This window comes from Mya arenaria, chromosome 13 (assembly GCF_026914265.1).
Source record: "Mya arenaria isolate MELC-2E11 chromosome 13, ASM2691426v1".
Taxonomy (NCBI): domain Eukaryota; kingdom Metazoa; phylum Mollusca; class Bivalvia; order Myida; family Myidae; genus Mya; species Mya arenaria.
This window is the reverse complement of record NC_069134.1, coordinates 3,496,389-3,509,937: the sequence shown is the minus strand read 5'-3', so window position 1 is coordinate 3,509,937 and position 13,549 is coordinate 3,496,389. Positions and strand designations below refer to the sequence as shown.

At 34.1% G+C, this 13,549-nt stretch overlaps 1 protein-coding gene across 1 annotated transcript in view; it reads left to right on the top strand.

The window, feature by feature from the left end:
- The first annotated feature begins 4,922 nt into the window (after window positions 1-4,922).
- LOC128213793 (cholecystokinin receptor type A-like) overlaps window positions 4,923-13,549 on the top strand; it is a 10,437-nt gene continuing 1,810 nt past the window's right edge. The window contains exon 1 of the mRNA XM_052919849.1: window positions 4,923-4,951. Coding sequence (XP_052775809.1) covers window positions 4,923-4,951 — 29 coding nt within the window. The remainder of the gene's footprint in view (window positions 4,952-13,549) is intronic.

Genomic DNA, 13,549 nt, shown 5'->3' with positions numbered 1-13,549 from the left:
TTTTTTTAAATAAAGGATTAAGGACGGCTAGAGTATGAAGAAACTTAGAATTGCACGTTTTAATTTGTGTTTTGTCAAGTTGGTTTATTGTTTTTCTCTTCTGTTTAAAAACAAACACACATAATATTGTTTAAGCAGTCCAGCTATGAGTGTGCACGGTTCTCTTTGAAGCATTGTGTAAAAATAATGATTACAATTGAAAACGTTTCCATGGTTGCATATCCGACCCATGCATGTCGTTACGATAAGATATGTTTATTCCGTAAAACATTATACAGTGTTCATAGCACGTAAACAAGTAAATCAATGAATGGTGAAAAAGTACACAAGATCTACAACTAGATGAAGAGTGTTTATATGAAGTTGCGCCATACTTAAGTAAGAAAAACATTACGTCTCCATTTTTCGTATATATTTTTTTGTGCTATTCGCTTACATTGAATAAATTCGAATACCTTCGTCATTATTACACAACTTTAGCAGAATATATTTTATTTGTCAACTTTAAGTTTGCAATAAATCTCTAACTGTTTAAGAAATCTGACGCTGATTATTTTTGAATTTGGTTATATGTTATTATCGTATTATTTCTTAACTTTACAAGACCCTTTGCATAACAATCATTTACTATAATAAACAACCATATTTTTAAGGTATGAACCGAACAGAAGCCGTGCGTGTGTAATAAAACTGGCTTATCCATTTATCATGTCCTTAACGATCGAGGGACATGCGCTAATCTCTGACACGCGTTGTATATCGCATTTACACCTTTCATGGTATGACATTATTGTGTATTGTCATAAACCTGTTATGAAGAGTTCCTTGACAATAATAATAGTAAGTATAGTAATGATAAATAAACTACTGAAATATTTGGAAGGCTATTTTACAAATGAAATATAACTTACAAAATACAATAATCTTTATTTAAAGTCGTCATGATCGTTAAAATAGAATTGCCATTAAATAGCCAGCAATATGTATTATTTCAAACTCATCACATTAAAGTTTGACTTAAAAATGGACGTTCCAAATCTGCCTAGAAGTTTAAGATTTCCATAGAGATCTTTTGGCACTAAAAACTGAACATGGGGCATCCAACACGAAATGGTTCTAAAGACACTCGTGGCTTCACTATGAAGAGGTGAACTGTGCCAATTAGTTATTTAACATACATTGTGAGACTGTGTAAATATGAATATTGAAAGAGAAATAAATACTGGTGTTTATAATAATTTATGATTGCACAATTATTAACATATCGCTGTTGCTTACAATGTTATTTCAACCGAAAAAGGGTTCAGATAAAAACACGAAAATAAAACCTGAACTCACAGGAAATCGAGTCCTTCAATGCTTAAAATTGAAATAAAATCTCGACGGGAGGGGACACCCCTCCCCAGCATACCCCTTCCGCGGCCCCAATGTCAATTTCCTTCCTACGCGCCTGTTTACAACAACCGTCAAATGGACATGCCTGTCTTTGCAATTGCGAATGCTGTAGAATTTTGTTTTAAGAATGACTGTGTAAATACTTATGCCAAACTCGTTGTCAGTGAAATGAGGGAACATCTAGTCAGTCTAGAAAACATAAAAAAACTGTTTCATAAAGAAAATGAAAAGGCGCGATCCCTCAGACTTTAAAAAAACAAACCATTCTGTTTATGTGAAATGCTAGAATTCGTCGATAGTGATTTGCGAAAATAGAACATGCAGGAACTGGACGTGGCACTGCATCTCTTGTAACAAAATCAATAATTAAACAAAACAAAAATGTTAGAATTTATGAAGTACTGAGTTAACTTACACATTTGATTTACATGAATTCTTGCATTTCTATTTATATTACTATTATCAAAAGTTTACTTATAACTGAATTTAATAAGGAAAAAAAACACAATGTGTTTGTTATTCATTACATTAATTTTAGAACATGTGCATATATTATGTTTTTATCTTTGCCTTAATTTATTTTTTGTTTTATTGATATAAAATATGAAATAAATGGTGAAATAATTATCATTAAATATCTAATGTTTTAATTGACTGTAATCTTTTGTAATCCTATTACCCCCGCTGTCATTCACACCTTCTCGATCACGCCCGATAGCTACAATAATTTTTTTAAAACAGAGACCGGAGGAGACCGGGACCGGATGAGACCGGGACCGGGAAATAGTATCGCCCCTATTATCTTAAGACCACGGACATTACGGACCAGATTTGGGGACATTACGGACCGCTTTTCGTGACATTACGGACCATAATATATACTTTTATTCAGAGTGTGTTTTAACTTTATAACATACCACATTTGCGGACAATGATTTATAATTTATCTCACAGTTTTTTTTAACTTATAATGTACCGTATGTTGAGATATTACGGACCATGAATTATAATTTTACTCACAGTTTGTTTTAACTTTGTAGTATTACCACATTTGATGATATCACGGACAATGAATGATGATTTAACATGCAACTTTTGTATATTTGTGAATGTGAATATTTATATGTATATGTGTTTATAGTTGCTCGCTTGCTTTCTGAAATAAACTTTGGATTGTCATATTTTTTCCGTTACAACTGTTTTAATTGAATGGTTCAGTGAAAGTGCGCCATCAAGATGGGTTTTCACACACTTTCATGAATACAAATTAAAGGGTATCGCTAGGGGTCACGGACATTACGGACATCAATGTGTTCAGAAATACTTGAATATGAGTGCTCAGTATGATGACACATGGCATTTATCTTCCATATAACTGTGACCAAGGAGTGAATAAATAAAAAAAAATATGTTAATAACATTATAATAATGGTCCGTAAGTTTCTGAAGATGGTCCGTAATGTCCCTAAATCTGGTCCGTAATGTCCATGGTCAGTAATGTCCGTAATTCATAGCTAGATAGCGAAAATAGCATTCGTCTACGAAAATAGTTCGCTATAACATATAAATGGAATAAAACGAAAAGATATGTTTATATTTGATTATATTTAAACGGAACATTATAGAAAAATGATTTTATGATGATTTTTTTAGTGAGTTCGAAAGATGTTTTTAAATTTAAACGACACATTATAGAAAAGAGATTTTATGATGATTTATTTTTTTATTTTTTAGTGAGTTTGAAAGATGATTTTAAAAATAACCTATTTCTGCGACACTAGCCTATTTTCGCGAAAATAGCGTTTGTCTACGGAAATAGCTTGCTATATCATTATATTGAAATAAACCAGAGATTTATTTATACATATGATTATATTTAAACGGAACATTATAGAAAAATGATTTTATGATTATTTTTTTTAGTAAGTTTGAAAGATGTTTTTAAAAATAGCCTATTTCGGCGACACTAGCCTATTTTCGCGAAAATAGCATTTCTCACCGAAAATAGCCTGCTTTATCATTATATTGAAATAAACCAGATATTTATTTATATGTATAATTATATTTAAACGAAACATTATAGAAAAATGATTTTATGATAATTTTCTTTTCTTTTTAATGTTTGAAAGATTTTTTTTTTAAAATAACCTATTTCTGCGACACTAGCCTATTTTCGCGAAAATAGCATTGATAATGAATTTAAATATTTATTAATCGCAAGGGAATGCACTGCTAGTGAGAGTTGAACATATTCATTGCTCTCCCTTGAACCAATACTACCTGTACATCGCGCCAATATCGGCCCGATATTGACATATTTATTAAACGTTTTTTTGTCCATAAAAACAAAAGCTATTGTTTATTTAATTATTTTTTAAACATTCAAATCCAAACCGTATAGTATTATTACGCATACAATGTTTCAGTCAATATGCCTATATCGACCCGATGTCGAGCCAATATCGGCAAACAGTGGCCGAATCGCCGATATTTAGCCGACATCGGCCGATATGGCCATGTTTGCTGGGTTATGAATTAGAGAAGATAGGGCACCTAATTGATCACATCGTGCAATAATCATATAAATGTGAACGCATATGTTTGAAACATAAATGTTTTGCTCAAATAGTAATTAATTATGCACAATATGATACTGTTTGCTAAACCCCAATACAAATATGGACTCTTACTCTTTTTGTCATTAATTTGTGAAATGAGTTAAAAAATATAAACATAAAATACACTTGCTTGCTTTTATTTATTAGTTTTACTTTGTAAAGATGCTGTTTAGTAGAAGTACACATAAGTCTATCTATTAGAGTAAAGTTTACAGGTTGTATGAAGAAACAAGAGCTGTCACAGTATGTGATGAATGCCCCCGAATGTGACATTGACCTATGAACAAGGCCAGTACATGAAAAGTTGATATTGCCTTTACGTGTCAAATACATATGGCAAGTTATTTTATAAATTGCCTCTGAACATAAAAAATACCACCCATATTTGACAACCTACACTCTTATGACCTTATATTCAGCATTTCATTGTGAATAAACACTAAGTGTATCTTTCACCTTAGAGGTAGGGACATGGGTCTAGCACCCGACACGTCGTCTTTGTATGTCGAACACATGTGGCAAGTTATTTTAAAATCTGTACATACAAGAAAAAGTTACAGTCCGGACACGACAACATAAACTCTATGTCCTTATATGCATCTCATTGTGAATAAACACTAAGTGTGACCTTGACCTTAGAGGTTAGGACACTGGTCTTGCATGCGACACATCGTTGCGATTTTTATATGCCCACCTTCGGGGGCATAAAAAGTTCAATTTGAAAAATATCTAATACATACACCATACCAATTTTAAATATGTGATTAAATTTAGAACAAGAAATAATAAGTATGCATTCAAACATAAAAAATACCACCCATACTTGACAACCAACCCTGTTATGTCCTTATAAGCAGCATTCCATTGTGAATAAACACTAAGTGTGACCTTGAACTTATAAGTAGGGACATGGGTCTTGCACGTGACATGTCGTCTAGGTATGTCGAACACATGTGGCAAGTCATTTTAAATATGTCCATACAAGAGAAAGTTACAGCCCGGACACGACAACCTATACTCTATGTCCTTATATATGCAGCATTCCATTGTGAATATAAACACCTAAGTGTGACCTTGACCTTAGAGGTAGGGACACGGGTCTTGCATGCGACACGTCGTCTTGTTATGTGGAACACATGTGGCAAGTTATTTTGAAATCTGTCCATACAAGGGAAAGTTACAGCCCCGACACGATAATCTATACTCTATGTCATTATATGCAGCATTCCATTGTGAATAAACACCTAAGTGTGACCTTGACCTTAGAGGTAGGGACACGGGTCTTGCACGCGACACGTCGTCTTGATATGTCTAACACATGTGCAAGTCATTTTAAAATATGTCCATACAAGGGAAAGTTACAGCCCGGACACAACAACTTATACTCTATGTCCTTATATGCAGCACTCCATTGTGAATAAACACTAAGTGTGACCTTGACCTTAGAGGTAGGGACACGGGTCTTGCACGCGACACGTCGTCTTGGTATGTGAAACATATTTGGCAAGTTATTTTAAAATCTTTCCATTCAAGGGAAAGTTACAGCCCGGACACGACAACCTATACTCTATGTCCTTATATGCAGCACTCCATTGTGAATAAACACTAAGTGTGACCTTGACCTTAGAGGTAGGGACACGGGTCTTGCACACGACACGTCGTCTTGGTATGTGAAACATATGTGGCAAGTTATTTTAAAATCTTTCCATTCAAGGGAAAGTAACAGCTCGGACACAACAACCTATATTCTATGTCCTTATATGCAGCACTCCATTGTGAATAAACACTAAGTGTGACCTTTACCTTAGAGGTTAGGACACTGGTCTTGCACACGACACGTCGTCTTGGTATGTGGAACACATGAGGCAAGTTATTTTAAAATCTGTCTATACAAGAGAAAGTTACAGCCCGGACACGACAACCTATTCTCTATGTCCTTATATGCAGCACTCCATTGAGTATAAACACTAAGTGTGACCTTGACCCTAGAGGTAGGGACACGGGTCTTGCACGCGACACGTCGCCTTGGTATGTGGAACACATGTGACAAGTTATTTTAAAATCTGTCTATACAAGGGAAAAGTACAGCCCGGATACGACAACCTATACTTTATGTCCTTATATGCAGCGCTCCATTGAGTATAAACACTAAGTGTGACCTTGTCCTTAGAGGTAGGGACACGGGTCTTGCACGCGACACGTCGCCTTGGTATGTGGAACACATGTGGCAAGTTATTTTAAAATCTGTCTATACAAGGGAAAAGTACAGCCCGGATACGACAACCTATACTCTATGTCCTTATATGCAGCGCTCCATTGAGTATAAACACTAAGTGTGACCTTGTCCTTAGAGGTAGGGACACGGGTCTTGCACGCGACACGTCGCCTTGGTATGTGGAACACATGTGGCAAGTTATTTTAAAATATGTCTATACAAGGGAAAGTTACAGCCCGGACACGACAACCTATACGCTATGTCCTATATGCAGCACTCCATTGTGAATAAACACTAAGTGTGACCTTGACCTTAGAGGTAGGGACACGGGTCTTGCACGCGACACGTCGTCTTGGTATGTGGAACACATGTGGCAAGTTATTTTAAAATATGTCCATACAAGGGAAAGTTACAGCCCGGACACATGAAAATCTGTCTCAATATTTAACAAATGGCAATAAGATCCAGTGCTTTACTATTAACTTTTTTTCATCAGCAATTTAAATGTGGATATTATTGTTAAGACAGCATTCCTGTCATTATTCGAAGACAATTTTTTTTTATTTGACCACGAACCTTTGGTTTATAGGTCAGTGCCTTGAAAAAGAATAACATGACAGCCTCAATAGCTTCAATGCCTGTAAGAAACAGGCCACTTTAAGAAATTAAGTACTGTAATGCACCAGTCAATTATAACCACGCCCCACCCCAGGTCCGGGGAATAGTGGGGACTTTGACTTTCGGTCCAGCCAAGCCCGGGCAAAGTCCTCGTCCTGCAGGGACGATCTGCTCGTGAAACCCCTGCCAAATGCCCAAGCACCCAAGGGACTCTAGGTAAGGCCCATTCAACGCTATATTTGGCTGGAAGACAAAACCACCGTATTAACCCGGCGCTGCAGGGCCACCTGGCAGGTAAAAACATGGGCCATTTCCCAGGCTATCCCCCTGGACCGGGGGGGGGGGGTATTATATGTGTAAATACAGACTGTTTTTAAAACATTTTTTGATCTGTTTATAACACTCATGAGTATATTAATACTAAGAAATGCATTTTAGAATTAAAAAAAAAAACTCACGAAAACATGATTAATGTCGTGTGTCCTGCGTGTATTTGAATAGAAGTTTGCACTCAAAATCTGATTTAGTTATTATTTAGCACTAAATTTTGAGTACAAAACAATGAATTACACATTGATAATTATTGCCTTCGACGCTGTGAAACTTCTGCTGTTTACTGAAGACTATAATCCATTAACTATGACACTGATTTTCACTTAAAACGTGTATTTTCATTACGAAAACTGATGTAGTAAACTGAAAATAAATACCGGAAATGAATAACAATGGTGCGTCCTGCAAAATATGCCTGACAAAAAAGATTGTCAACAATAATCAGCTGTTTTGTGGTTACCCGGACTTGATTTTGACTGGACACGAGGAAAGTTTGCTCGCAAAGAATGTGAAACATGGAAATACCTTCAAAAAAAAGACGAAGTCGACGTTGCAGGTTTAAATCTCAAGTAAAATCATATCAGAAAATATGGGGAAATTCAGAAGTACACAAAAAAAAATCTGCGCGACCAAATAATATGTGCGGGCGCAAAAAAGAGGTGTTTTTTTCTTTTTTTCGAATTTTAGGTGCGGCAAATCCGACGAACAAATGATCAATTTGTTGTGGCCTTATATATAAAATTTATATAATATAAAAGACTAATTGATCATTAAAAAGTTCACTCCGAAAAACCATGAGGCAGCAAAGTGACAATAGTTGTGACTCAAACATCCTTTAATTAGATTAATTATTTGTGAAGCCAGTATGTAAGTCTTCCATTTTTGTTGGAACATCATTCATGGCGGATCCATGATCTAGTGGTAAAACATGTAAGTGTCAATCAAAGGGCACAACTAAAAAATACTTAATGTTTTTCATGAGGGACGTACAATTGGGGTCCTGTGCTACATGTATACACTGGTGCAGCTTTAAGAACCCGGGTAGCTGTTACAAGGGTAACATTATGTCTGTACACTATGCTCAAAAATCCTTTTAAAAGTAACAATACTATGTCATGAGAGCACTCTCCGAATGGGCCTTACCCGAATGCAAGTATAAATAAACTCAAAACCTAAGGCTAAGAAGATAGGCAGGTAAGTCAAACAGGAAGTTGCAACATCTTACAATTTAATAATACACTTACCCAGAGTAAAATTTAGCAGGACTAATATGGTCAAAACTGAGTACGGCATTATATCAATGTTATGTGAAAAGATGTTTTACATATTTGAGGACAATTAATGGAGTTTTCGATTAAATATACCATGTTTACAACACCTGTCATTTTACGTGTTTACAGGTAATAAGTGCATTGTTAAAAATGATCTTGTAAAATTCAGAATGGTTACATACGACTATTATCTGGGCGATACTATTTCCCGGTCTCTCCTCGTAAAATCCGGTCTCATAATTCCCGGTTCATAACTTATGGCCCGAGGCGACGGATTGTGTTGCCGATGTTTGTTAAACTAATTTTACAATCTTATTTGCTTTTATATGTAACAAAATAGAATAACATATATAAACATTATGTCTTAATTTATGCAATTTGTTATAGGCCTAAACTATTTATGCAATTTGTTAAAGGTGTAGAGAAAGATGCGATGGCAATAAAAATGTTCATTTTTTTTAAATAAAGGATTAAGGACGGCTAGAGTATGAAGAAACTTAGAATTGCACGTTTTAATTTGTGTTTTGTCAAGTTGGTTTATTGTTTTTCTCTTCTGTTTAAAAACAAACACACATAATATTGTTTAAGCAGTCCAGCTATGAGTGTGCACGGTTCTCTTTGAAGCATTGTGTAAAAATAATGATTACAATTGAAAACGTTTCCATGGTTGCATATCCGACCCATGCATGTCGTTACGATAAGATATGTTTATTCCGTAAAACATTATACAGTGTTCATAGCACGTAAACAAGTAAATCAATGAATGGTGAAAAAGTACACAAGATCTACAACTAGATGAAGAGTGTTTATATGAAGTTGCGCCATTCTTAAGTAAGAAAAACATTACGTCTCCATTTTCGTATATATTTTTTTGTGCTATTCGCTTACATTGAATAAATTCGAATACCTTCGTCATTATTACACAACTTTAGCAGAATATATTTTATTTGTCAACTTTAAGTTTGCAATAAATCTCTAACTGTTTAAGAAATCTGACGCTGATTATTTTTGAATTTGGTTATATGTTATTATCGTATTATTTCTTAACTTTACAAGACCCTTTGCATAACAATCATTTACTATAATAAACAACCATATTTTTAAGGTATGAACCGAACAGAAGCCGTGCGTGTGTAATAAAACTGGCTTATCCATTTATCATGTCCTTAACGATCGAGGGACATGCGCTAATCTCTGACACGCGTTGTATATCGCATTTACACCTTTCATGGTATGACATTATTGTGTATTGTCATAAACCTGTTATGAAGAGTTCCTTGACAATAATAATAGTAAGTATAGTAATGATAAATAAACTACTGAAATATTTGGAAGGCTATTTTACAAATGAAATATAACTTACAAAATACAATAATCTTTATTTAAAGTCGTCATGATCGTTAAAATAGAATTGCCATTAAATAGCCAGCAATATGTATTATTTCAAACTCATCACATTAAAGTTTGACTTAAAAATGGACGTTCCAAATCTGCCTAGAAGTTTAAGATTTCCATAGAGATCTTTTGGCACTAAAAACTGAACATGGGGCATCCAACACGAAATGGTTCTAAAGACACTCGTGGCTTCACTATGAAGAGGTGAACTGTGCCAATTAGTTATTTAACATACATTGTGAGACTGTGCAAATATGAATATTGAAAGAGAAATAAATACTGGTGTTATAATAATTTATGATTGCACAATTATTAACATATCGCTGTTGCTTACAATGTTATTTCAACCGAAAAAGGGTTCAGATAAAAACACGAAAATAAAACCTGAACTCACAGGAAATCGAGTCCTTCAATGCTTAAAATTGAAATAAAATCTCGACGGGAGGGGACACCCCTCCCCAGCATACCCCTTCCGCGGCCCCAATGTCAATTTCCTTCCTACGCGCCTGTTTACAACAACCGTCAAATGGACATGCCTGTCTTTGCAATTGCGAATGCTGTAGAATTTTGTTTTAAGAATGACTGTGTAAATACTTATGCCAAACTCGTTGTCAGTGAAATGAGGGAAATCTAGTCAGTCTAGAAAACATAAAAAAACTGTTTCATAAAGAAAATGAAAAAGGCGCGATCCCTCAGACTTTAAAAAACAAACCATTCTGTTTATGTGAAATGCTAGAATTCGTCGATAGTGATTTGCGAAAATAGAACATGCAGGAACTGGACGTGGCACTGCATCTCTTGTAACAAAATCAATAATTAAACAAAACAAAATGTTAGAATTTATGAAGTACTGAGTTAACTTACACATTTGATTTACATGAATTCTTGCATTTCTATTTATATTACTATTATCAAAAGTTTACTTATAACTGAATTTAATAAGGAAAAAAAACACAATGTGTTTGTTATTCATTACATTAATTTTAGAACATGTGCATATATTATGTTTTTATCTTTGCCTTAATTTATTTTTTGTTTATTGATATAAAATATGAAATAAATGGTGAAATAATTATCATTAAATATCTAATGTTTTAATTGACTGTAATCTTTTGTAATCCTATTACCCCGCTGTCATTCACACCTTCTCGATCACGCCCGATAGCTACAATAATTTTTTTAAAACAGAGACCGGAGGAGACCGGGACCGGATGAGACCGGGACCGGGAAATAGTATCGCCCCTATTATCTTAAGACCACGGACATTACGGACCAGATTTGGGGACATTACGGACCGCTTTTCGTGACATTACGGACCATAATATATACTTTTATTCAGAGTGTTTTAACTTTATAACATACCACATTTGCGGACATGATTTATAATTTATCTCACAGTTTTTTTTAACTTATAATGTACCGTATGTTGAGATATTACGGACCATGAATTATAATTTTACTCACAGTTTGTTTAACTTTGTAGTATTACCACATTTGATGATATCACGGACAATGAATGATGATTTAACATGCAACTTTTGTATATTTGTGAATGTGAATATTTATATGTATATGTGTTTATAGTTGCTCGCTTGCTTTCTGAAATAAACTTTGGATGTCATATTTTTTCCGTTACAACTGTTTTAATGAATGGTTCAGTGAAAGTGCGCCATCAAGATGGGTTTTCACACACTTTCATGAATACAAATTAAAGGGTATCGCTAGGGGTCACGGACATTACGGACATCAATGTGTTCAGAAATACTTGAATATGAGTGCTCAGTATGATGACACATGGCATTTATCTTCCATATAACTGTGACCAAGGAGTGAATAAATAAAAAAAATATGTTAATAACATTATAATAATGGTCCGTAAGTTTCTGAAGATGGTCCGTAATGTCCCTAAATCTGGTCCGTAATGTCCATGGTCAGTAATGTCCGTAATTCATAGCTAGATAGCGAAAATAGCATTCGTCTACGAAAATAGTTCGCTATAACATATAAATGGAATAAAACGAAAAGATATGTTTATATTTGATTATATTTAAACGGAACATTATAGAAAAATGATTTTATGATGATTTTTTTAGTGAGTTCGAAAGATGTTTTAAATTTAAACGACACATTATAGAAAAGAGATTTTATGATGATTTTTTTTTATTTTTTAGTGAGTTTGAAAGATGATTTTAAAAATAACCTATTTCTGCGACACTAGCCTATTTTCGCGAAAATAGCGTTTGTCTACGGAAATAGCTTGCTATATCATTATATTGAAATAAACCAGAGATTTATTTATACATATGATTATATTTAAAACGGAACATTATAGAAAAATGATTTTATGATTATTTTTTTAGTAAGTTTGAAAGATGTTTTTAAAATAGCCTATTTCGGCGACACTAGCCTATTTTCGCGAAAATAGCATTTCTCACCGAAAATAGCCTGCTTTATCATTATATTGAAATAAACCAGATATTTATTTATATGTATTTATATTTAAACGAAACATTATAGAAAAATGATTTTATGATAATTTTCTTTTCTTTTTAATGTTTGAAAGATTTTTTTTTAAAATAACCTATTTCTGCGACACTAGCCTATTTTCGCGAAAATAGCATTGATAATGAATTTAAATATTTATTAATCGCAAGGGAATGCACTGCTAGTGAGAGTTGAACATATTCATTGCTCTCCCTTGAACCAATACTACTGTACATCGCGCCAATATCGGCCCGATATTGACATATTTATTAAACGTTTTTTGTCCATAAAAACAAAAGCTATTGTTTATTTAATTATTTTTTAAACATTCAAATCCAAACCGTATAGTATTATTACGCATACAATGTTTCAGTCAATATGCCTATATCGACCCGATGTCGAGCCAATATCGGCAAACAGTGGCCGAATCGCCGATATTTAGCCGACATCGGCCGATATGGCCATGTTTGCTGGGTTATGAATTAGAGAAGATAGGGCACCTAATTGATCACATCGTGCAATAATCATATAAATGTGAACGCATATGTTTGAAACATAAATGTTTTGCTCAAATAGTAATTAATTATGGCACAATATGATACTGTTTGCTAAACCCCAATACAAATATGGACTCTTACTCTTTTTGTCATTAATTTGTGAAATGAGTTAAAAAATATAAACATAAAATACACTTGCTTGCTTTTATTTTTAGTTTTACTTTGTAAAGATGCTGTTTAGTAGAAGTACACATAAGTCTATCTATTAGAGTAAAGTTTACAGGTTGTATGAAGAAACAAGAGCTGTCACGTATGTGATGAATGCCCCCGAATGTGACATTGACCTATGAACAAGGCCAGTACATGAAAAAGTTGATATGCCTTTACGTGTCAAATACATATGGCAAGTTATTTTATAAATTGCCTCTGAACATAAAAATACCACCATATTTGACAAACCTACACTCTTATGACCTTATATTCAGCATTTCATTGTGAATAAACACTAAGTGTATCTTTCACCTTAGAGGTAGGGACATGGTCTAGCACCCGACACGTCGTCTTTGTATGTCGAACACATGTGCAAGTTATTTTAAAATCTGTACATACAAGAAAAAGTTACAGTCCGGACACGACAACATAAACTCTATGTCCTTATATGCATCTCATTGTGAATAAAACTAAGTGTGACCTTGACCTTAGAGGTTAGGACACTGGTCTTGC